The following is a 26,087-nucleotide window of genomic DNA, read 5'->3' on the forward strand; positions in this document are numbered from 1 at the left end:
ATATTTGCAAAATGGCTTCTAATAATGGCAATACTTACAATGTATCTGTAGCCCAACTTACTGATAAAAGATTTTCATTTGGGTATTTCTGTATTTTCTCATATCTATCGCTATAGGGGGAGTCTGGCAGTGACGGAGAGAAGGGACCAAAGGGAGACAAGGTGAGCTTGTAAAAATAATTTTACAGCTAGGTCATTGGGATTTCTATTTGCTTGTCACCCTAATGTAATATATTGCAATAATAAGAATACCCAAAACCAACACCACCTCACACCCAGATTTATACAGATCTTAGAATACACATCACATATTACTAATAAAATATTATATGAAAGCTTTATAACAGTAATTATATATGTAACCTCTATAACAGTAATCTTATATGTAACCTGTATAATAAGAGTAATTATATATGTAACCTGTATAACAGTAATTATATATCTGACCTGTATAGCAGTAATCATATATGTAAGCAAAAGAAAGAGGAGGCGGTAAATAATAGACGTGTTTTAGACAATTAGTTGACACATTATTCGTTGTTTAACAGATTTTCTTTTTTTTCATCTAATGTTTACGTATGGGGTCCTGAATGATAATTAGTTCCTCTGCTACTTCCTATGGAAAACGTCTTTAATGCAGCAGAGGAGCAGCTGGTCAGCAGATTATAAATAAAGTAGTTTCTAGTGCTACATGCCAACAGCAGCACTTGAAATATTTATTTATACGATGGGGTCAAGAGTGAAGCTCATACAGTTATTGGCTGACATAGGAATCAATCAACTGACAAGGATCTTGTTAATTAGTTTAACTCTACAAATGATTCAACTATTTTTTTAAATCATTTTTATTAAAAGGACGGCTCATATTATTTTCAGATAAATGCAACAAATAGAACAAATTTACATTTCTTTCATGTAATTGGCAAGAGTCCATGAGCTAGTGACGTATGGGATATACAATCCTACCAGGAGGGGGCAAAGTTTCCCAAACCCAAAAATGCCTATAAATACACCCCTCACCACACCCACAATTCAGTTTTACAAACTTTGCCTCCCTATGGAGGTGGTGAAGTAAGTTTGTGCTTGATTTTCTTCTGTGATATGCGCTTCTCAGCATTTTGAAGCCTGATTCCTCTTAGAGTACAGTAAATGTCAGAGGGATGTGAAAAGAGTTTTGCCTATTGATTTTATGGTATTCCTCGCGGGAAATCTTTTCAAAGGTTCTCTGTTATCGGTCGTAGAGATTCATCTCCTACCACCCTTTTCAGATCGACGCTATAGTCTCATATTCCATTACCTCTACTGATAACTGTTTCAGTACTGGTTTGGCTATCTGCTATATGTGGATGGGTGTCTTTGGGTAAGTATGTTTTCATTACTTAAGACACTCTCAGCTATGGTTTGGCACTTTATGTTTTATTATAAAGTTCTAAATATATGTATTGTACTTATATTTGCCATATCCCATGTGTCCTTTTAAAGCTCTCGGTCCCCAGATGCCACAGTCCAAAAATCAGCATGATTCGTTACTGGGGACCGGAGTTACAGTCCGTTTAAGTTATCGGGTTAGGGGTGACCAAAACCCCCGGTTCCCAAAGGAGCTTTTCTCCAATAATTCCCCCAGCTCTTGTCCTCCATAGGGGCTACCAATCCTCAAAAGAGGGGAGCTCTGGGGCAAAGGGCTGCTGGAGCGACCAGGGGTAAAGTTACCGGGTGTCCTGCTGTCCTGTGGCCGACCAGGAATTCCAGGAGCCCGGCCAGCCTGAGAGGAAGTAGGCGGGTGTCCGTTGTGAGGCGGCCGACCGGGAGTTCCAGGAGCCCGACCAGCCTAGGAGGGTTTTCCTGGTCATAGACCAGCTCTTCACTTAACAAGTTTTAAAACACAAAACAAGCCAACAAAAGCAAACAAAAAGCTTCCAGAGATAGTGGTTTCTATGAGGAGCCTAAAACCACTGAGAAACAACAGGGGCCAGGTTGTAGGGGTTTAACCCTTGCAGCCCGGTATCCGGGACCGTGACAACTCCCCCCTTCCAGTTTGGCAAACCCGGCTAGATCCACACGGGTCTACTTGGGGCTGTCCAACGAGCATTCTATTTCAGTCTGCTGGGAAAGTCCATCGGCATTCCCATTTGCTCTTTCCCGGCCTATACTGAACATCAAAGTTAAAGGGCTGCAGGGCTAAACTCCTTCTTAGTAAACGTCCATTATCTCCTGACACTCGGTTAAGCCACACCAGAGGGTTGTGATCCGTGAGGACAGTGAAAGATCTTCCATATAGGTACGGTTGCAATTTCTTAAGGGCCCATACAAGTGCCAGGCATTCCTTCTCCACCGCCGCGTAGCCTACCTCCCTGGGCAGCAGCTTCCTACTGATGTAGGCTACGGGGTGGTCTTGCCCTTCTTCGTCTACCTGGCTTAGCACTGCTCCCAACCCGAACATGGAGGCATCTGTGTGGACACAAAAACGTTTGGTGGGGTTAGGTGTGGCCAGGACAGGGGCAGAGATCAAGGCAGACTTGAGGCTCTGAAAGGCGCTTTCACATTCTGGGGACCACAGTACCTTTCGGGGAATTCTTTTATGAGTCAGGTCGGTCAGGGGTTTGGCGAGGGTGCTATAATTAGGGACGAACCTTCGGTAATAGCCGGCGGTACCTAGGAAGGCTAAGACCTGGGTCTTGGTTCGAGGAGTGGGCCAGTTTCCCACTTGGCCGGCTCCGGCTGCTGCTGCCCGCAGCCCACTCGGTGGCCCAGGTACTAGACTTCTGAGTGGCCTATGGTGCATTTGTCAGGCTTCAGCCCGGCGGCTCTGAGGCGATCTAGAATGACACCCAGGTGGATCAAATGGTCCTCCCAGGTGTCGCTAAAGATGGCGATGTCGTCCAAGTAGGCACAGGCATAGTCTTGGAGGCCATCCAGCAGGTGATCCACCATCCTCTGAAAGGGGGCTGGAGCGTTCTTCATCCCAAACGGCATGAACTTAAACTGGTAGAGGCCGAAAGGGGTGATGAAGGCGGACTTGGGAACGGATTCAGGGTCTAGTGGGATCTGCCAATACCCCTTGCAGAGGTCAAGGGTACTTAGGAAGTGACCCCTGACAATTCTAAGAGGTCATCGACACGGGCATGGGGTAGGCATTGGTTGTGGTTCTGTCATTGAGCTTATGGTAGTCAATGCAGAACCAGGTAGTACCATCTTTTTTGGGGACCAGCACCACCGGGGAGGCCCAGGGAATGTTGGACGGTTCAACAACACCGAGATCCAACATTCCCCGGAGCTCCCGGTGCATACTGTCTCTGACAGCTTCAGGTACTCTGTAAGCTGCCTGCCTCAGGGGAGCTTGTTCCGGGGTTTCCACTCAGTGCACAGCCGCTGTGGTGTACCCAGGGACATTGGAGAACATCTCCTGTCGGTCCTCTAGTAAATGCCGGACCTGCTGTCTCTGTCCAGCCGATATCCTCTCATCCAGGATTATGTTGGCTACTCCTTGACGGGTCTCATCCGGCCTGGGGAGCTCTGGCATGGGAAGGTTCTCTGAGAGTCTTCCACAGCCGGAGCACAGATAGTGGCTACGTCATGGGGTCTTTCTACATACTCCTTGAGCATGTTCACATGAAAGGTCCGTTGGACCCGGTCATCGGAGCATTTTGCTACAAGGTAGGTGGTGTTATTCAATTGTTCCACCACCTGGTAGGGCCCTTGCCAGGAAGCCTGTAACTTGTCCGTTTTGACAGGCTTCAAGGATAGAACCCTCTGCCCTACTGTGAGAATTCGTCTATGAGCATTACGGTCATTCCACCGTTTCTGTCTCCTTTGAGCGCCCTGAAGGTTCTCCTGCACCATGGCAGTGGGGTCCTTCAGCCGATCCCTGAACTTCAGGATGTACTCAACAATGGAGGGTCCTTCCTCCTCGGCTGATCCCTCCCAGTGGGCTCTCAACAAGTCTAGGGGACCCCCTTTTTTTCCAGCCATACAGCAGCTCGAAAGGGTGAAAACCCAGTGGATTCCTGGGGCACCTCTCTGTAGGCAAATAGGAGGTGTGGCAGGAATTTTTCCCAGTCTTTGTGAGTGGCCGAGAACGTCCGAAGCAATTGTTTTAGTGTCCCGTTAAACCGCTCACAAAGCCCATTGGTCTGGGGGTGATAAGGGGCACTGTACAGGGGTTTTATCCCACACAGTTCCCATAACTTTTGGGTGACCTCCGCTGTAAACTGGGTCCCCTGGTCAGAGACCATTTTTCGGGGGAAGCCTACCCTGGTGAATATCCGGAGCAAAGCACTTGCCACTGCCTCCGCCTGGATATTCGCCAGAGGTATTGCCTCTGGATACCTAGTGGCATAGTCTACTACCGTGAGTATGTATTTTTTTCCCGGAGGGACTGGGTCGAGGTAGGGGCCCTACTATATCCACAGCGATTCGGCTAAAGGGTTTGTCAATAACGGGGAGAGGGTTAAGGGGGGCTTTCGTATGGTCCCCAGTCTTCCCTTTCTTCTGACACACCATGCAGGTCCTACAATATTCCCTAATTTCTCTTGTGATTCTGGGCCAGAAAAATACCTGGCGGTGGTGTGTTCGGGAGTTGCCTAAATGCCCGGCCAAAGGGATATCATGCCCTATTCGCAGCAGGTCGGACCAATATCGTTTCGGTACCACCAGCTGGTGTTTGGGCACTGGCCCTTTCTTCCTCCGGGAGACCCGATACAACAGGCCGTTTTCCCATTGGAACCGTTTCTCCCCGGGGCCCTGGGGATCAGTCCCTACTCAGTCTCGGAAGGGGGCAAGGGTCGGGTCGCTCAGGGTCTCTTAGGCAAATTCAGAGGGGGAGGCCCTGGATAGTTGGTCAGGAAGGAGGGCAGGTACCAGAGTTTGGCGTTGGGGAGTGAGGGTAGGGCGTCGGGGAAGGAGAGGAGTTGGAGTGGGGGGTCTTACCTGGGTCCCCAGTTGCGGTGTGTTGGCTTGACGCTGAGCTGGCCTGCGGGTGGTCACTGGGCAGGTGTCCGGCTGGGTAGGTTGGGGCTGGAGCGCTCACCCAGGCTGTTGGCTGGGGGTGTATTGGCTGGGCTGCGGCTGCTGTCGGGCCCGAATCGGTCATTCCTGCCTGAGGTGGCCGGGGTGGCCGCAGGAGAAACATCCCCGTGAATCCCTGACTCCGGGTGAAGGGACAAAGGCCGGGCGGCCCGGGGGCTTATTGGTAGCCACTGGGGGTCGGACTACAAGCGAAGCTGGGCGGGGAGTCGATTGCGGCCACCTGGTCTGCTGTGGTGGGCCGACAGTCATGGACCCATTCTTTAATCTCAACTGGAAAATGGTTATAGAAATGCTCCAGTAGGAAAAGTTGTGCCACTTTGGCCCCAGTGGTGGCCTTGTAGCCGGCTAGCCAGGATGCCATCGACCGGGTGAATTGGTGGGTCCATTCTGTAAAAGGCTGTCCGTCCTGCTTCCTTAGTGCCCGGAATTTCTGCCGGTGGGCGTCCGGCGTGAGCCCATATCGGGCAAGGATACAGTCTTTCACTTTGTTATAATCCTTTTGGTCCTCCGAAGGGGTAGCGTGGAAAGCTGCCAAAGCCCGCCCTGACAATTTACCGATCAGGATAGACAGTCTATTGGCATAGGCTACCCCCTGCAGTTCGCATTGGGTCTCAAAGACCTGAAGAAAACAGTCAATATCCTCCTCCTCTTCCTTATAGGCTCGGAAGGCCCCATGGGGTAGCTTGGGCGGCCTTGGAGCCTGCACTCCGTGGGCTGATGGAGCCCCTCCTATGGACTGGTGGAGTTCCGCTAACTTGAGCTGAGTAACATCCGAGATGATCTTGTTGATGACCTCCTCTGGTGGCCGGGTGTCATACAACGCCAACTGCCACTCCACTTCCTGCTGTATATCAGACGTGGACGTCCCCGGGGTGGATACTGTACTTGGTGCTGAACTTGGCGCTGTAACGGATGGCTCATTGCCCTGGTCATCATCCGAACACCGGCTGCCTGGTCCTCTCCCAGCATCTCCCTGGTGGGGGTCGTTCTGCTCCTGGTACCTGCAGTCTTTCCTCGAGTCTCCATTCAAGGTTACTTCTAGCTGGTGGTTTGAATGTCCCAGGAAGTTGGAAGCATCCCACCACTGCCAGCCAATGTGACAGATCCCCCGGCTACCCCGACTGGGTAGCTCCGCCAAACGGGTTGCCTCTTCGGAAGCAGTTTTTCGTAGAAAAGTTCTTCAGGCAGCTGTTTCAGTTTGATTCCTCTGCTTATGTTTTAAGTTTTTTCTTTGCATTCATCAGAAAAAAACGTATTCTTTTGGGTGTGGATTTTATTTTTTTCAGCGGAAAATGGCTGTTTTTAGCCCTCCCTCTCTAGTGACTCTTCTGTGGAGTTCCACATCTTGGGTATTGCTATCCCATACGTCACTAGCTCATGGACTCTTGCCAATTACACAAAAGAAAACATAATTTATGTAAGAACTTATCTGATAAATTCATTTCTTTCATATTGACAAGAGTCCATGAGACCTACCCTTTTTATGGTGGTTATGATTTTTTGTATAAAGCACAATTATATTTCCAGTTCCTTTTTGATGCTTTCTACTCCTTTTTCTATCACCCCACTACTTGGCTATTCATTAAACTGAATTGTGGGTGTGGTGAGGGGTGTATTTATAGGCATTTTGAGGTTTGGGAAACTTTGCCCCTCCTGGTAGGATTGTATATCCCATACGTCACTAGCTCATGGACTCTTGCCAATATGAAAGAAATTAATTTATCAGGTAAGTTCTTACATACATTATGTTTTAATGGATGCATTTGTGGCCCTCTGAGTAATACTGGTGCTCCATCAATAGCCTATTTATGTTTTATATTTTACTTTTGTCTGAATTTGAATGCACATGTCTAGAAAATACCAGTATATATCTATAAAATATAATGTGACATCCAACCAAAGGGAAGATTTCAATAACAATATGTCTGCTCTAAAACATTACATTTCAAAAATATGTACCAATTGTTCTAAAACTAGCAAATAAAAGTATCTTCCTAAGGGCTTAGCTATGCTCAGACTTTCCTTAGTTACTTATAAATGAGCATTTGTAGCTTCTAGAAATCTTGTCCATTCTATGGGAGAATATTACTACTTTTTGCCCTGGTAGCAATTGGATTTCATTGGGAACATCAACTGAATGCAATATTGCTGGTGCCGAAATATCGCAGCCACAGTGTTGCCATGGTGACAGTGTATTATGTATAAACCCATGTGAGCAAATTTAAGAAAGACCAGAGTGGCTAAATGTTGGGACTTAAAGGAACCTTTGTATTTTATAGTGACATCAGTCTCTCTTGTAGGCGGAAAGCCATAAGTCATCATATTATTTAATTTGCATTGTTTTTATGTCAGGGAACAGATGGACAGAAAGGAGAGAGAGGAGAGCCAGGTGAAAAGGCCAGAGATGGAGCACCTGTAAGTATCAATTAATAGAGTGTGTACCAGTGAGTATTAATTGAGTGTGTACCAGTGAGTATCAATTAATAGAATGTGTACCAGTGAGTATTAATTAATAATGTGTGTACCAGTGAGTATTAATTAATAGAGTGTGTACCAGTGAGTATTAATTAATAATGTGTGTACCAGTGAGTATTAATTAATAGAGTGTGTACCAGTGAGTATTAATTAATAATGTGTGTACCAGTGAGTATTAATTAATAGAGTGTGTACCAGTGAGTATTAATTAATAATGTGTGTACCAGTGAGTATTAATTGAGTGCGTACCAGTGAGTATTAATTAATAATGTGTGTACCAGTGAATATCAATTAATAATGTGTGTACCAGTGAGTATCAATTAATAGTGTGTGTACCAGTGAGTATCAATTAATAGTATGTGTACCAGTGAGTATGAATTAATAATGTGTGTACCAGTTAGTATCAATTAATAATGTGTGTACCAGTGAGCATCAATTAATAGTGTTTGTACCAGTGAGTATCAATTAATAGTGTTTGTACCAGTGAGTATCAATTAATAGTGTGAGTACCAGTTAGTATGAATTAATAATGTGTGTACCAGTGAGTATCAATTAATAGTGTGTGTACCAGTGAGAATTAATAATGTGTGCACCAGTGAGTATCAATTAATAGTGTGTGTACCAGTGAGTATTAATATTGTGTGTAACAGTGAGTATCAGTAGTGTGTGTAACAGTGAGTATCAATAGTGTGTGTAGCAGTAAGTATTAAGTAATAGTGTGTGTACCAGGGGGTATGATGTTATAGTACGTGTGCCAGTGAGTATAAAGTAATAGTATTAGTACTAGTAAGTATGAAGTAATATTATGTGCACTAAAGAGTATCAATTAATAGTGTGTACCAGTGAGTATTAAGTAATAGTGTGTGAAGTTATAGTATGTGTGCCAGTGAGTATAAAGTAATAGTATTGGTACTAGTGAGTATGAAGTAATATTATATTCACTAGTGAGTATCAATTAATAGAGTTTGTACCAGTAGCATAAAGTAATAGTGTGTGTACCAGTGAGTATTAAGTAATAGTATTGGTACCAGTGAGTTTGAAGTAAAATTATATGAACTAGGGATTTTAATTAATAGTACCTGAACCAGTAAATATCAATCAAAAGTATGTGAGTATTATTTAATAGTCAGTGTGCTAGTGAGTATGACGTAATATGTTCACCTGTGAATATAGCTAAACAAGAGAGTATGAGCATCAGTGAGTAACTATCAGTAGCATGAGTGCAAGCTGATAATCCCTTATGGCATGTCTACCAAACAGCATATTATAACCAGTGAGTATGTGTGTTAATAGCACAAGCAAAGTGTGAATACACTAGTTACTATCACCATTTAACTATAGTACATGCCTGTGAGTGCTCCCTGGGGTAAGTATATCCTAATGTTGGCCCCATGCCAGTGCATCCCAGTACGGCATACATGCCCTATCTGAATCATAAAAGTTTAATTTGGACTTTACTATCCCTTTAAATAGAGTGATAGTATCAGAATTAAGTCCAGACCATTGGTCTTTCAGGATCTTCCATATGAAGGAACGTTATAAGTATAGACATTTTGGATTGAGGCCAATGTCTTGATACTTTACTTATTTTCTTTCCTTACCAAGTTGTCTTTTTCCTGTCACACAAAGGCTAAATTATAGGTGTTTGATGGATATGAGCACGAAAGAAGATCATATAGAACAATATTTACTGGAATGTAAATGGATTTTCCTTTAGATGTGATCATGCCTAAAGGCAGCAATGTAAAACTAATGGTACGGTAAATACTGGGATCTGGGCCATATCATTAGTTGTGGTCAAAGGTCTAGCAGCATCAGATGACTTGGTCATGTTTGTAAGCTATAGATTGATAGTTGTCCTAGCTCGTCCATGGCTCAACACAGCTCATTAAAGGGACATCATACTATAATTTCCTCCCCTTTAATGTGTTCTCAATGGTCCATTTTTTTTAAATGTTTTTGTTATCTATAAAATTTTGTAAATCATCATAATAATACAAAAACAACAAGAAGGAAGTTACATGTTGCTTCAACCTTCCATACAGTCAATCAGATAAACAATATAATGCAACTTGTAATACCAATTGTAGTATTGTATAATCATAATTAGAATTGAAAGTGATAAGGGAAAAAAGGAAATTTATTCTTACCAGATAAATTTGTTTCTTTTAAGATACGATGAGTCCACGGATTTCATCCTTACTTGTGGGATATCGCCTCCTGGTCAGCAGGAGGAGGCAAAGACCACCACAGCAGAGCTGTATATATAGCTCCTCCCTCCCTTCCCTCCCACTCCAGTCATTCGACCGAAGTTAGGAAGAGAAAGGAAAAGCCAAGGTGCAGAGGTGACTGAAGTTTAACAAAAATAAAAACCTGTCTCATAAAAACAGGGTGGGCCGTGGACTCATCGTATCTTAAAAGAAACAAATTTATCAGGTAAGAATACATTTCCTTTTCTTTTAAAAGATATGATGAGTCCACGGATTTCATCCTTACTTGTGGGATACAATACCAAAGCTATAGTACACGGATGAAAAGGGAGGGACAAGACAGGGAACCTAAACGGAAGGCACCACTGCTTGAAGAATTTTCCTCCCAAAAACAGCCTCAGACGAGGTAAAGATATCAAATTTGTAAAATTTGGAAAAAGTGTGAAGAGACGACCAAGTTGCAGCTTTGCAAATCTGTTCAACAGAAGCATCATTTTTGAATGCCCATGAGGAAGCCACAGCCCTAGTGGAATGAGCCGTAATTCATTCAGGAGGCTGCTGTCCAGCAGTCTCATATGCACAACGGATGATACTCTTCAGCCAAAAAGAAAGAGAGGTAGCCGTAGCTTTCTGACCCCTACGTTTCCCTGAAAAAACGACAAACAAGGAAGACGATTGACGGAAATCCTTAGTCGCCTGTAAGTAGAACTTCAAGGCACGGACCACGTCCAAATTATGTAACAGACGCTCCTTCTTAGAAGAAGGATTAGGACACAATGAAGGAACAACAATTTCCTGATTAATATTTTTAGTTGAAACAACCTTAGAAAGAAAACTAGGTTTGGTTCGTAACACCACCTTATAGGAATGAAAAATAATTGTAATGTATTGTAATGCATTGTAATGCCGAAATCTGAGAAACTCTGTGAGCAGAAGAAATAGCAACCAAAAATAAAACTTTCCAAGATAATAACTTAATATCTATGGAATGAATAGGTTCAAATGGAACCCCTTGAAGAACTTTAAGAACTAAATTCAAACTCCAAGGAGGAGCAATTGGTCGAAACAAAGGCCTGATTCTAGTCAGAGCCTGACAAAAAGATTGAACATCTGGAACATCTGCCAGACGCTTGTGTAACAAAATAGATAAAGCAAAAATCTGTCCCTTTAAGGAACTTGCTGACAACCCTTTCTCCAATCTGTCTTGGAGAAAAGACAAAATCCTGGGAATCCTAACCCTACTCCATGAGTAGCCCTTGGATTCGCACCAATAAAGATATTTACGCCATATCTTATGGTAAATTTTTCTAGTAACAGGCTTACGTGCCTGAATCAAGGTATCTATGACCGAATCAGAAAACCCTCGCTTAGATAAAATTAAGCGTTCAATCTCCAAGCAGTTAGCTGCAGAGAAACTAGATTCGGATTATGGAAGGGTCCCTGAATGAGGTCTTTCCGCAATGGAAGCTTCCGCGGTGGCTGAGATGACATGTCCACCAGATCGGCATACCAAGTCCTGCGAGGCCACGCAGGAACGATGAGGATCACTGAAGCCCTCTCCTGTTTGACTCGAGCAATCACCCAGGAAAGGAGAGCAAATGGAGGGAACACATAAGCTAGGCTGAAAGACCAAGGAACTGCCAAGGCATCTATCAGCTCGGCCTGGGGATCCCTGGACCTGGACCCGTATCTTGGAAGCTTGGCATTTCACTTTACCTTTTCCTACATTAATACAGGCAAAAAGAATGAATGGAGTGGGAGGGAAGGGAGGAGCTATATATACAGCTCTGCTTTGGTGCTCTTTGCCTCCTCCTGCTGACCAGGAGGCAATATCCCACAAGGGATGAAATCCGTGGACACATCGTATCTTTTAAAAGAAAAAGAAGAATAGTAAAAGGATGATGGTAAGAAAAAAAAAGAGCTGAATTATCAATCTCCAAATGGAGCTTGATACCCCTGTTTCTGCGCAAGCCTTCAGGCTTGCCAGAAACAGAAGTAATGAAGCAGCGGTCTTAAGACATGAGAGGCACAGGAGGAAGCAGGGAGGTGCATGAGGCAGCAGCACTAGCAGAAGTAGAGAGGCACAGGAGGAAGCAAGGAGGTGCATAAGGCAGCAGCACTAGCAGAAGCAGAGAGGCACAGGAGGAAGCAAGGAGGTGCATTAGGCAGCGGCACTAGCAGAAGCAGAGAGGCACAGGAGGAAGCAAGGAGGTGCATTAGGCAGCGGCACTAGCAGAAGCAGAGAAGCACAGTAGGAAGCAGGGAGGTGCATGAGGCAGCAGTATTAGCAGAAGCAGAGAGGCACTGGAGGAAGCAGGGAGGTGCATTAGGCAGCGGCACTAGCAGAAGCAGAGAGGCACAGGAGGAAGCAGGGAGGTGCATGAAGCAGCAGTACTAGCAGAAGCAGAGAGGCACTGGAGGAATCAGGGAGGTGCATTAGGCAGCAGCACTAGCAGAAGCAGAGAGGCACAGGAGGAAACAGGGAGGTGCATGAGGCAGCAGTACTAGCAGAAGCAGAGAGGCACTGGAGGAAGCAGGGAGGTGCATGAGGCAGCAGTACTAGCAGAAGCAGAGAGGCACTGGAGGAAGCAGGGAGGTGCATGAGGCAGCAGCACTAGCAGAAGCAGAGAGGCACAGGAGGAAGCAGGGAGGTGCATGAGGCAGCAGCAGTAGCAGAAGCAGAGAGGTGCATTAGGCAGCAGCACTAGCAGAAGCAGAGAGGTGCAGGAGGAAGCAGGGAGGTGCATGAGGCAGCAGCACTAGCAGAAGCAGAGAGGCACAGGAGGAAGCAGGGAGGTGCATGAGGCAGCAGCACTAGCAGAAGCAGAGAGGTGCATTAGGCAGCAGCACTAGCAGAAGCAGAGAGGTGCAGGAGGAAGCAGGGAGGTGCATTAGGCAGCAGCACTAGCAGAAGCAGAGAGGCACAGGAGGAAGCAGGGTGTGCATGAGGCAGAAGCAGAGAGGTGCAGGAGGAGGCATCTAAATGTTTTAAATTCTGCTTATTGTGACAGGCTACTCCTAAGGCATTAAAGCCTTTGCTAATTTTACTCTTGCTAAGATGTATCCCGTTTGCCTGTTCTTTATCTAAATGTTAATTATGTTATTTATTGAAAAAAGCAACGTTAAGCCCTTCCCTGCAACAGAGATAGGATATTAAGTGTGGAGAAAATTGTAACAGGTCCCTGTTGCAGAGAAGGGATTAAGCAGATGTGACCTGATGTTTTCCTGTTTTATGTTCATTCCATTCCCCATAGGGCGAGCAGGGCATTAGCGGGCTTCCTGGCCCAGCTGTAAGTAACCCTCTGTGGTTCCCTTTGTTTTGCCCGTACAGTTAGGTTGGGTTATCTTAAACCCCAGGGGTGGCTTTGCGCTCTCTACTGTCTGTCCTGTCTCTGCCCAAGCGTAACCTGGGCTTTCTATGGCTAAACTTTCCTCTCTCTAATTCTCCTGCTTGAATTAATTATCCGCAGGGTTTGCCAGGATTCCCGGGTGTTCTTGGACGACCGGTAGGTTTTGCTGTTCCCTCTGGTTCTCAGGGCCTGTGCAGTGTGCTTGTAGCTTGTTTGTAACATGGGAACCACACACACTGTCAGCAGAGGTCCAGGTGTACTAAATGCTGCTAAGTCTCTATATTTCAAAAACACAAAAATTCTACTTGTACATCCAACTTTGCTCTATCATTGTAAAATTATCAAGATGCTCACCCAGGCCCCGATATTCAAAACATCGACAGTTGCTCTGTCTGTCTGACTATGGGGTCTAGTTATCAAGCCGTCAACCTCAAATACGCTGGAATTCCGCAGCGTATTTGTGGCGAGGCTGATTCGCCTTAGTTATCAAAGGCTAGAGACCGGCAAAAGTAAAATTTTGTGACGTAAACTTCGATCCGCCGGACTCAGTCCGACACAGATCGATTCTTACGTCACTCTAGATGTTCCGCACACAAGTGCGGCACAATCTGACTACTTTTGCTAGTTATCAAAAAACTAGCAGGTACGCTCGGCACTTTTCCGGCCCAGCGTACCTGGTTTTCAATCCGCCGCCCTGGAGGTGGCGGATCCCATAGGAATCAATGGTAGTCTAACCATAGCGAAAGTACAAGTTCGCTGCTGCCAGACATCCCATTGATTCCTATGGGAGCTGTCTACACCTAACACCCTAACACGTACCCCGAGTCTAAACACCACTAATCTGTCCCCCCCACACCGCCGCAACTAAATAAATGTATTACCCCCTAAACCGCCGCTCCCGCAGCCCACCGCAAGCTACTCTATACATATTAACCCCTAAACCGCCGCTCCCGGAGCCCACCGCAACTATAATATATGTATTAACCCCTAAACCGCCGCTCCCGGAGCCCACCGCAACTATAATATATGTATTAACCCCTAAACCGCCGCTCCCGGAGCCCACCGCCACCTACATTATACCTAGTAACCCCTATCCTGCCCCCCCTACACCGTCGCCACCTATAATAAATTTATTAACCCCTATCCTGCCCCCCACTACACCGCCGCCACTGTAATAAATTTATTAACCCCTAAACCTAAGTCTAACACTAACCCTAACACCCCCTAACTTAAATATTAATTAAATAAATCTAAATAATATTTCTATTATGAACTAAATTAATCCTATTTAAAACTAAATACTTACCTGTAAAATAAACCCTAAGATAGCTACAATATAATTAATAATTACATTGTAGCTATTTTAAGATTTATATTTATTTTACAGGTAACTTTGTATTTATTTTAGCTAGTTAGAATAGTTATTAAATAGTTATTAACTATTTAATAACTACCTAGCTAAAAGAAATACAAAATTACCTGTAAAATAAATCCTAACCTATGTTACAATTAAACCTAACACTACACTATCATTAAATTAATTAAATAAATTTACTACAAATAACTACAATTAAATACAATTACATAAACTAACTAAAGTACAAAAAATAAAAAAAGCTAAGTAAAAAAATAAAAAACATAAGTTACAAACATTTAAAAAATATTACAACAATTTTAAGCTAATTACACCTAATCTAAGCCCCCTAATAAAATAACAAAGCCCCCCAAAATAAAAACATTCCCTACCCTATTCTACATTAAAAAAGTTCAAAGCTCTTTTACCTTACCAGCCCTTAAAAGGGCCTTTTGTGGAGCATGCCCCAAAGAAAACTGCTCTTTTGCCTGTAAAAGAAAAATACAACCCCCCCCAACATTAAAACTCACCACCCACATACCCCTAATCTACCCCAAACCCCCCTTAAAATAACCTAACACTAATCCCCTGAAGATCATCCTACCTTGAGTCGTCTTCACTCAGCCGAGCCACCGATGGAACTGAAGAGGAAATCCGGAGCGCCAGAAGTGATCCTCCAAGGGGCGCTGAAGAAGTCTTCCATCCGATGAAGTGATCCTCCAAGCGGCGCTGAAGAAGTCTTCCATCCGGCCGATGTCATCTTCCAAGCGGCGCTGAAGATCATCTTCCATCCGGGCGATGTCATCTTCCAAGGGGGGTCTTCAATCTTCTTGCTTCAGGATCGATCTTCATCCCGCCGACGCGGAACATCCTTCTTCCCCGACGGACTAACGACGAATGAAGGCTCCTTTAAGGGACGTCATCCAAGATGGCGTCCCTTCAATTCCGATTGGCTGATAGGATTCTATCAGCCAATCGGAATTAAGGTAGGAAAAATCTGATTGGCTGATTGAATCAGCCAATCAGATTGAGATCGCATTCTATTGGCTGTTCCGATCAGCCAATAGAATGCGATCTCAATCTGATTGGCTGATTCAATCAGCCAATCAGATTTATCCTACCTTAATTCCGATTGGCTGATAGAATCCTATCAGCCAATCGGAATTGAAGGGACGCTATCTTGGATGACGTCCCTTAAAGGAGCCTTCATTCGTCGTTAGTCCGTCGGGGAAGAAGGATGTTCCGCGTAGCCGGGATGAAGATCGATCCTGAAGCAAGAAGATTGAAGACCCCGCTTGGAAGATGACATCGCCCGGATGGAAGATGATCTTCAGCGCCGCTTGGAAGATGACATCGGCCGGATGGAAGACTTCTTCAGCACCGCTTGGAGGATCACTTCATCGGATGGAAGACTTCTTCAGCGCCCCTTGGAGGATCACTTCTGGCGCTCCGGATTTCCTCTTCAGTTCCATCGGTGGCTCGGCTGAGTGAAGACGACTCAAGGTAGGATGATCTTCAGGGGATTAGTGTTAGGTTATTTTAAGGGGGGTTTGGGTTAGATTAGGGGTATGTGGGTGGTGGGTTTTAATGTTGGGGGGGGTTGTATTTTTCTTTTACAGGCAAAAGAGCAGTTTTCTTTGGGGCATGCCCCACAAAAGGCCCTTTTAAGGGCTGGTAAGGTAAAAGAGCTTTGAACTTTTTTAATGTAGAATAGGGTAGGGAATGTTTTTATTTTGGGGGGCTTTGTTATTTTATTAGGGGGCTTAGATTAGGTGTAATTAGCTTAAAATTGTTGTAATATTTGTTAAATGTTTGTAACTTATGTTTTTTATTTTTTGTAACTTAGCTTTTTTATTTTTTGTACTTTAGTTAGTTTATGTAATTGTATTTAATTGTAGTTATTTTTAGTTAATTTATTTAATTAATTTAATGATAGTGTAGTGTTAGGTTTAATTGTAACTTAGGTTAGGATTTATTTTACAGGTAATTTTGTATTTCTTTTAGCTAGGTAGTTATTAAATAGTTAATAACTATTTAATAACTATTCTAGCTAGCTAAAATAAATACAAAGTTACCTGTAAAATAAATATAAATCCTAAAATAGATACAATGTAATTATGAATTACATTGTAGCTATCTTAGGGTTTATTTTACAGGTAAGTATTTAGTTTTAAATAGGAATAATTTATTAAAGTATATTGTAGTGTTAGGTGTAATTGTAACTTAGGTTAGTTTTTATTTTACAGGTAAATTTCTCTTTATTTTAGCTAGGTAAGTTATTAAATAGTTAATAACTATTTAATAGCTATTGTACCTAGTTAAAATAAATTGAAAGTTACCTATAAAATAAAAATAAATCCTAAGATAGCTACAATATAATTATTATTTATATTGTAGGTATATTAGGGTTTATTTTAAAGGTAAGTATTTAGTTTTAAATAGGATTAATTTAGTTAATAATAGAAATATTATTTAGATTTATTTAATTAATATTTAAGTTAGGGGGGTGTTAGGGTTAGTGTTAGACTTAGGTTTAGGGGTTAATAAATTTATTACAGTGGCGGCGGTGTAGTGGGGGGCAGGATAGGGGTTAATAAATGTATTATAGGTGGCGACGGTGTAGGGGGGGCAGATTAGGGGTTAATAAATTTAATATAGGTTGCGGCAGGGTCCGGGAGCGGCGGTTTAGGGGTTAATACATTTATAAGTGTTGCGGCGAGGTGCGGGATCAGCAGGATAGGGGTTAATAACTTTATTATAGAGGGCGACGGTATAGGGGGGGCAGGATAGGGGTTACTAGGTATAATGTAGGTTGCGGCTGTGTCCGTGAGCGGCGGTTTAGGGGTTAATACATTTATAAGTGTTGCGGCGGGGTCTAGGAGCGGCGGTTTAGGGGTTAATACATTTATAATAGTTGCGGCGGGGTCTAGGAGCGGCGGTTTAGGGGTTAGTAACTTTATTTAGTTGCGGGGGGCTCCGGGGGCGCCGGTATAGGGGGTAGAACAGTGTAGTTTAGTGTGGGTGCTTAGTGACAGGCTAGCAATAAAGCTGTGAAAAAGCCGAAGAGCAGCGAGATCGGATTAGTGATAACTCTCACAGTCCGCTGCTCATCGCCCCGTACTTGGTGCGCGGCTTTTTGACAGATTTATTGATAACTTAGGCGTATTTTTTCAGGTCCGCCGTGGCGAAGGTAGGCGAGCATAGGCGGGCGTATTGGGCCGGCGAAGGCAGGAAAGTTGACACGATGATAACTACCCCCCTATATGTTAAAAAAAGGGGGCTGAGCTGTCAAGTGCTTGCGTGTCGTGATGTAGTGGTTTCTGCCTAAACACGTCTGACATTGCCACTATCAGCGGGTGGGAGGGGGCGCATTTGAAGTGTTTCTACACAGCACAGACGGGGAGCTCACTTAAACCAAACACGGTTTCAGTGTAGAAACACTTTAAATACTGCCTTTGTAACCTTACTGTAACGACATTGTTTTCCTAGACACTTACATACATGTTGCAGGGTGTGCATAGAGATATGTGAATAGTGCTGTTCAGTGTCACTATTTGTGTGCTGTCTAGAGTTGAAATTTATGTTCCTACCTGTCCAGGAAAACATGGCTGAGGTGGCAACCCTATTGGTTGGAATATTTCTCCAACATCGGCCACCCATTGAGATGTATAGTAAAACGCCTCTCAGCAATGACGGCCCCAGTGTCCGAGCATACAGAGAAAGTGATGTACATTTTAACATATGAGACAATCTGACTGATTTCAATTTAACATCAATATATTAATATTTATAAATTAACCAAAACAGAAACCAGTTGCAGTACGGCCATCTATAAACAATGACATGAAGAGTTAGCAGCATTAACTACACCTGCACCTCTGGGCTGCAAGGATCCATATGCAAATCATTAATAAATCATTAAACATAGATTTCCTGGGAATTATATGCACTTAGCAGTAACTCAGCTATTATCTATTACCTGATTAACTCTTCCTACACAGACATACACATATATTATACACACACACACATATATTTATATATATATATATATATATATATATATATATATACTACACACATATATACATACATATATTATATTATACGCACTCAAATCGCTTTCTCTTTCTCTCTCTCTATATATATTTATATATATATAATACACGCACACATACATATATATTATACACACAGTTACACAGTGATATTAAACTGTACACACAATACACAGACAATGACACTTATCCAGTTGTATGCACACACTTAAGCTACACTCTAACACTTATTTGAAGTCCCAATTCATTTGACATATTATTACATTGTGATTATGCGGTACGAGCATTAATTTAACGTGTTTTCTACCTCTTCAGGGAAACCCAGGAGAGCCTGGTCAGCAGGGGCCAACGGTAAGTGAGGTTCAGTATGTCTGGGATTACTTATCCTATATCTGTGTTAGTTATATTATGGTCAGCAACTGATTAATAACATTATACATTTCCTCGGGGGTGGGGCTAATGTTTGGGGGTTTTTTTCTTTCATGATTCAGCTAGAGCATGCAATTTTAAGCAACTTTCTAATTTACTCCTATTATAAATTTTTCTTTGTTCTCTTGCTATCTTTATTTGAAAAAAAAGGCATCTAAGCTAAGGAGCCAGCCAATTTTTGGTTCCGACCCTGGACAGCACTTGTTTATTGGTGCTGTCCAATCAGCAAGGACAACCCAGGATGTGAGCCAAAAATGGGCCGGCTTCTAAACGTATATTCTTGCTTTTCAAATAAAGATAGCAAGAGAATGAAGAAAAAATGATAATAGGAGTAAATTAGAAAGTTGCTTAAATATGCTGCCCTATCTGAATCATGAAATAAAAAAAATTGGGTTCAGTGTCCCATTAAGCTCATCGCATACACATTACAGGGCCAGATTACAAGTGATGCGCTAGTTAGTGCTTTTGCCGAGCATCAACAACGCCAGAAGTAATCTTTATTGCGTGCTAACTAAAGGACTTCAGATATCCCAACTGCGCTTACTTATTCTCCTCATAGATTTCAATGGCGAGAGCAGAATAAAAAACTTATTGCTGTGAGGAGACCTGACAGGAGTATACTAATTCTTCATGTGGGCTAACCCGACATGAGTTATATTAATGTGCCTTATGTATTTATTAAATATAAAATATGAATTAATGTAAACAATTATTATAGATTTACTTAAATATTGTAATAAATCCATATAATATATATGTATATTTTGCAGTATCTATAATTATTAATTATAATTAATATTTTTTCAATATTTTATATTTAATATTTATATAACACGCCTTAAGACATAGAGGCCGAATTATCAAAGGTCTTGCGGACCTGATCCGACAGTGCGGAACGGGTCCGCAAGACCTCGCTGAATGCGGAGAGCAATACGCTCTCCGTATTCAACATTGCACCAGCAGCTCACAAGAGCTGCTGGTGCAACACGCCCCCTGCAGATCTGCGGCGAATCGGCCGCCAGCAGGGGGGTGTCAATCAACCCGATCGTACTCTATCAGGCTGAATTGTGGCGATTCCTGTCCGCCTGCTCAGAGCAGGCGGACAGGGTTATGGAGCAGCGGTCTTTATACTGCTGCTTCATAACTGCTGTTTCTGGCGAGTCTGAAACTCGCCAGAAACAGGGGCCTACAAGCTCCATACGGAGCTTGATAAATGGGCCTCTAATTCTTCACATGCACTAACCCAACGTTAGACCTAAAGCGTGAAACCCAAAGCACGTTACGCATATTTTACATTTCAATGTTCTTCACATAGAAAATTTTTTATTTTTATTTTATTATATATATATATATACTGTCCAAAGAGAGCACTCTCACTTCCAAAATTGAAATGCCAGGGTGCAAGCAGGTACGTATATAAATGAAAGAAAGCACTCTCTGGTCTTTTAAGTGAATATTTAATAGATCAAGCATGACGTTTCGGGGACACACTCCCCTTCCTCAGACAAACAAAAACTGCATTCAACTGAAAATTTAAACAAAATAAGCCCCTCCCCCAGTGAAAAAATTGCGCCAAAACAGTTGTCATGGTGATCCTCAATAAACAAAACAAGTACTCATTAATTAATGCCTTGTGCACAGTAAAAATATATATGAGGTTTAATGTAAAATATATATGTATATCTATATGAATAATGTAGATATATTTAGATATAATTAGGAATATTTAGGAACATTGGAATACAGTAAATACACAGTAAAACACATTATTAAATGTTATTATTAATTTATTATATATATATATATATATATATATATTAATATATATATATATGAATAGTTTTTATCAGATAGTGTTTATATAAGTGTAAACATTAATTTTAATGTATTTATGTTTGGTTTGTTGTTATGTTTGGTTTGTTATGTTTGGCAACTTTTAGCCCTAACCTGTGAGGTATTCAGTCACACTAACCAGACCCACATTAAATTTGATTGCACTTGAGCAAACGCATTTGCTTTCAACTTGTAATACGTGCGCAGATTAACGTGCCTGCAATATTCCAGTATCACGCGTGAACTGACGTTAGCGCGCCACTTGCAATCTAGCCCATAGTATTTATCAGAAATAATTCATTGCACAAGATCTGCATACAAATAAATTGCTTGAATATATATGAAACTCTAGTTTGCTAGCATAATTTGCAGGGTTTTTGAAACCCAGAGCAGAGAATCACTCAATGAAAATGACCCTGCGTATGTTTATGCTATATTCGTTGCTGTGGCCAGTCATAGCCCAGCTGTAAATGAGCTTGTGCAATGCACTAAGCAGTGATTGTTAAGCATGTAATCAGGGCCAGGCAAACTGCTGCATACTTAAAGGGACACTGAACCCAATTTTTTTCTTTGATTCAGATAGAGCATGACATTTTAATCAACTTTCTAATTTACTCCTATTATCAAATTTTCTTTATTCTCTAGGTATCTTTATTTGAAATGCAAGAATGTAAGTTTAGATGCCGGTCCATTTTTGGTGAACAACCTGGGTTGTTCTAGCTGATTGGTGGATAAATTCATCCACCAATAAAAAAGTGCTGTCCAGTGTACTAAACCAAAAAAGAAGCTTAGATGGCTTCTTTTTCAAATAAAGATAGCAAGTGAATGAAGAAAAATTGATAATAGGAGTAAATTAGAAAGTTTCTTAGAATTGCATGCTCTATCTGAATCACAACATAAAAAAAGTGGGTTCAGTGTCCCTTTAAGTGTCCAAAAAAAACACTCCGAGGTCTCTGGGGAGCAATATGTGTGTAAAGTATAGTTTTACGTGTAATCATATATTTTTATGTACGTAATTAAACTTTCATGTAGATTAGATGCAAGGGGTTAATGTTAAAACAGGGTACAAAATGCCCTTTTCTAATGTTCTGGGAAAATAAGATTTCCATCAAAGTCAAGAGACACTAATGTGTTTAATCAAGCCAAAGTTGTTCTGCATTATTCTTTTAAATAATACAGATAGCGTGGTGGCACCTTGCTACCTAGGGACAGGTAAGCTCTGTTTCTTTGATAGATGAATAGTATCACAGATATTCTGAAGTGCTGTTTTTATATTTTACAGGGTCCTCCGGGCACTCCAGGAATAAAGGTAAGCGAAACATTTAATGAGGTTCATAGACATAGGAATAAGGATATCCAGAGGAGGTGAATGCCCCCTAGCCTTGGAAACGTGCTATGGACATCCAAGCACCACTTGTCACTCTTTTATCATCAATTAGCCATTATGTATAAAATGATGTGCAGCTGATATGTACAAACAACTCACTCACCACTAATATTATTTGTGCAGCTCTTATGTACAAACAACTCACTCACCACTAATATTATTTGTGCAGCTGATATGTACAAACAACTCACTCACCACTAATATTATTTGTGCAGCTGATATGTACAAACAACTCTCTCATCACTAATATTATTTGTGCAGCTGATATGTACAAACAACTCTCTCATCACTAATATTATTTGTGCAGCTGATATGTACAAACAACTCTTTCATCACTAATATTATTTGTGCAGCTGATATGTACAAACAACTCACTCACCACTAATATTATTTGTGCAGCTGATATGTACAAACAACTCTCTCATCACTATTATTATTTGTGCAGCTGATATGTACAAACAACTCACTCACCACTAATATTATTTATACAGCTGATATGTACTAACAACTCACTCACCACTAATATTATTTATACAGCTGATATGTACAAACAACTCACTCACCACTAATATTATCTGTGCAGCTGATATGTACTAACAACTCACTCACCACTAATATTATTTGTGCAGCTCTTATGTACAAACAACTCACTCACCACTAATATTATTTGTGCAGCTGATATGTACAAACAACTCTCTCATCACTAATATTATTTGTGCAGCTGATATGTACAAACAACTCTCTCATCACTAATATTATTTGTGCAGCTGATATGTACAAACAACTCACTCACCACTAATATTATTTGTGCAGCTGATATGTACAAACAACTCTCTCATCACTAATATTATTTGTGCAGCTGATATGTACATACAACTCTCTCATCACTAATATTATTTGTGCAGCTGATATGGACAAAAAACTCTCTTGTCATTAATATTATTTGTGCAGCTGATATGTACAAACAACTCCCTCATCACTATTTGTGCAGCTGATAGGTACAAACAACTCTCTCATCACTAATATTATTTATGCAGCTATGTACAAACAACTCTCTCATCACTAATATTATTTGTGCAGCTGATATGTACAAACAACTCCCTCATCACTATTATTATTTGTGCAGCTGATATGTACAAACCACTCTCTCATCACTAATATTATTTGTGCAGCTGATATGTATAAACAACTCTCTCGTTACTAATATTATTAGTGCAGCTGATATGTACAAACAACTCTCTCATCACTAATATTATTTGTGCAGCTGATATATACAAACAATTCTCTCATCACTAATATTATTTGTTCAGCTGATATGTACAAACAACTCTCTCATCACTAATATTATTTGTGCAGCTGATATATACAAACAACTCTCTCATCACTAATATTATTTGTTCAGCTGATATGTACAAACAACTCTCTCATCACTAATATTATTTGTGCAGCTGATATGTACAAACAACTCAGTCATCACTAATATTATTTGTGCAGCTGATATATACAAACAACTCTCTCATCACTAATATTATTTGTTCAGCTGATATGTACAAACAACTCTCTCATCACTAATATTATTTGTGCAGCTGATATATACAAACAACTCTCTCATCACTAATATTATTTGTTCAGCTGATATGTACAAACAACTCTCTCATCACTAATATTATTTGTGCAGCTGATATGTACAAACAACTCAGTCATCACTAATATTATTTATACAGCTGATATGTACAAACAACTCACTCATCACTAATATTATTTATACAGCTGAAAAATACAAACAACTATCTCATCACTAATATTATTTGTGCAGCTGATATGTATAAACAACTCTCTCATTACTAATATTATTAGTGCAGCTGATATGTACAAACAACTCTCTCATCACTAATATTATTTGTGCAGCTGATATATACAAACAACTCTCTCATCACTAATATTATTTATACAGCTGATATGTACAAACAACTCACTCATCACTAATATTATTTATACAGCTGAAAAATACAAACAACTATCTCATCACTAATATTATTTGTGCAGCTGATATGTACAAACAACTCTCTCATCACTAATATTATTTGTGCAGCTGATATGTACAAACAACTCTCTCATCACTAATATTATTTGTGCAGCTGATATGTACATACAACTCTCTCACCACTAATATTATTTGTGCAGCTGATATGTACAAACAACTCTCTCATCACTAATATTATTTATACAGCTGAAAAATACAAACAACTATCTCATCACTAATATTATTTGTGCAGCTGATATGTACAAACAACTCTCTCATCACTAATATTATTTGTGCAGCTGATATGTACAAACAACTCTCTCATCACTAATATTATTTGTGCAGCTGATATGTACATACAACTCTCTCACCACTAATATTATTTGTGCAGCTGATATGTACATACAACTCTCTCACCACTAATATTATTTGTGCAGCTGATATGTACATACAACTCTCTCACCACTAATATTATTTGTGCAGCTGATATGTACAAACAACTCTCTCATCACTAATATTATTTGTGCAGCTGATATGTACAAACAACTCACTCACCACTAATAGTTTTGTGCAGCTGAGACAAACCAAATGTAATTAATGTTAAGCCATGTAAGTAGAAGTGTTACATCCCAGACCACGTGGTTTTATCATAATAAATACTATTGCTTGGTACAGAAACAAAACTGTACATACAATATCTAGTCTGCCCCTTATCCCAACTAATGAAAGGAGTGGGGTAAATGATCCCTCTGGGTAGGCTTTATGTATCGTGCACAATTCTGTACATCTTTGCTGTTAAACCTGCGGGGGGGGGTGGTGGGTTTGGTCCATTTCTCCTGGTTCCCTTCATCAAGGACCATCAGTATGAGAGAGGGGGACAGCTAGTCTCTATCACATATATTCTTTTCACTGTATGATGAAACTTGCTTTTATGTTTTTTTAGGGCAATCAGGGAGAGCCGGGGCCCAGTGTGCGGGTAAGTTTTTTAGGTACATCAGATGTTTTCTGTACAAAAAGCTTGTGAAACTAATTATGTGTTTATGGGAGCAATGTTCTCTCTGTCCTGTCGTCTTCCCTGAATATTAACCATGTGATATCCCTAGTGCCAGCGGTCACATAATGACAATATTAATTTATATAGCATGAGGAGACCTGGTACAGGGCTGGGTATATTAACAGTGTTTATATTATTTATTGTTTAGGGATTACCTGGTCCTCAAGGCATTTCAGGACCCCCTGGTTTACCTGGACCCCCTGGCCTTACAGTAAGAAATATTATATCAACATTAAAGTAATAAATGTATTTTGCCCTGCAGAACTTTATAACGTATATTTGACTACTCAGGGTAAACGTGAGTTTTATAAAGCTTAACAAGGCATTATTTTTTTCATTTTCTCTAGGGGCCCCAAGGCCCACCAGGAGTTGCAGGACAAGCAGTAAGTGGTATTTTTTGTTTCTTTATCTTATGAGGACAACACAAACTGTTCCAGTCCTGCTATTAAAGCTAAAATGTTTTTCCTGTGTGGTGATTTTAGGGTGAATCAGGAAAACCTGGTGTCACAGGTAGAGACGGCGTACCAGGCAAGGACGGGGATCCTGGCCCACCTGGAAAAACGGTATCTATTCATAGAAGGAAACCTTCATAATTAATGGGACATTAAAATCATTGTACATATATAGCATTTATTCAGCACTGTAATGCAATAGATCTGAATACAAACTGAGGCCTACTCTACATTGCTGTTGTAAACGCTATTAACTGGTGGTAACAAGTATTAAAGTCTATGCAGATGTTTTATCTTACCACCAGTTTACGCTGTTTACAACAGCGATGGAAACTAGGCCTTAGGGGCCGATTTATCATAGTGTGAGCGGACATGATCTGCTGTAGCGGATCATGTCGTCTGCACATCAATAAATGCCGGCAGCATACACTGTCGGCA

The 26,087-nt window shown here is 41.4% G+C and overlaps 1 protein-coding gene across 1 annotated transcript in view; it reads left to right on the forward strand.

Annotated features, from left to right (window-relative positions):
• Nucleotides 1-26,087, forward strand: part of COL7A1 (collagen type VII alpha 1 chain) — a 398,512-nt gene that overhangs the window by 335,538 nt on the left and 36,887 nt on the right. Inside the window, exons 78-86 of the mRNA XM_053689357.1 lie at nucleotides 117-161; nucleotides 7,377-7,439; nucleotides 12,964-12,999; nucleotides 18,787-18,822; nucleotides 22,016-22,042; nucleotides 25,087-25,119; nucleotides 25,346-25,408; nucleotides 25,545-25,580; nucleotides 25,680-25,760. Coding sequence (XP_053545332.1) covers nucleotides 117-161; nucleotides 7,377-7,439; nucleotides 12,964-12,999; nucleotides 18,787-18,822; nucleotides 22,016-22,042; nucleotides 25,087-25,119; nucleotides 25,346-25,408; nucleotides 25,545-25,580; nucleotides 25,680-25,760 — 420 coding nt within the window. The remainder of the gene's footprint in view (nucleotides 1-116; nucleotides 162-7,376; nucleotides 7,440-12,963; nucleotides 13,000-18,786; nucleotides 18,823-22,015; nucleotides 22,043-25,086; nucleotides 25,120-25,345; nucleotides 25,409-25,544; nucleotides 25,581-25,679; nucleotides 25,761-26,087) is intronic.

Source organism: Bombina bombina, chromosome 7 (assembly GCF_027579735.1).
Source record: "Bombina bombina isolate aBomBom1 chromosome 7, aBomBom1.pri, whole genome shotgun sequence".
Lineage (NCBI taxonomy): Eukaryota > Metazoa > Chordata > Amphibia > Anura > Bombinatoridae > Bombina > Bombina bombina.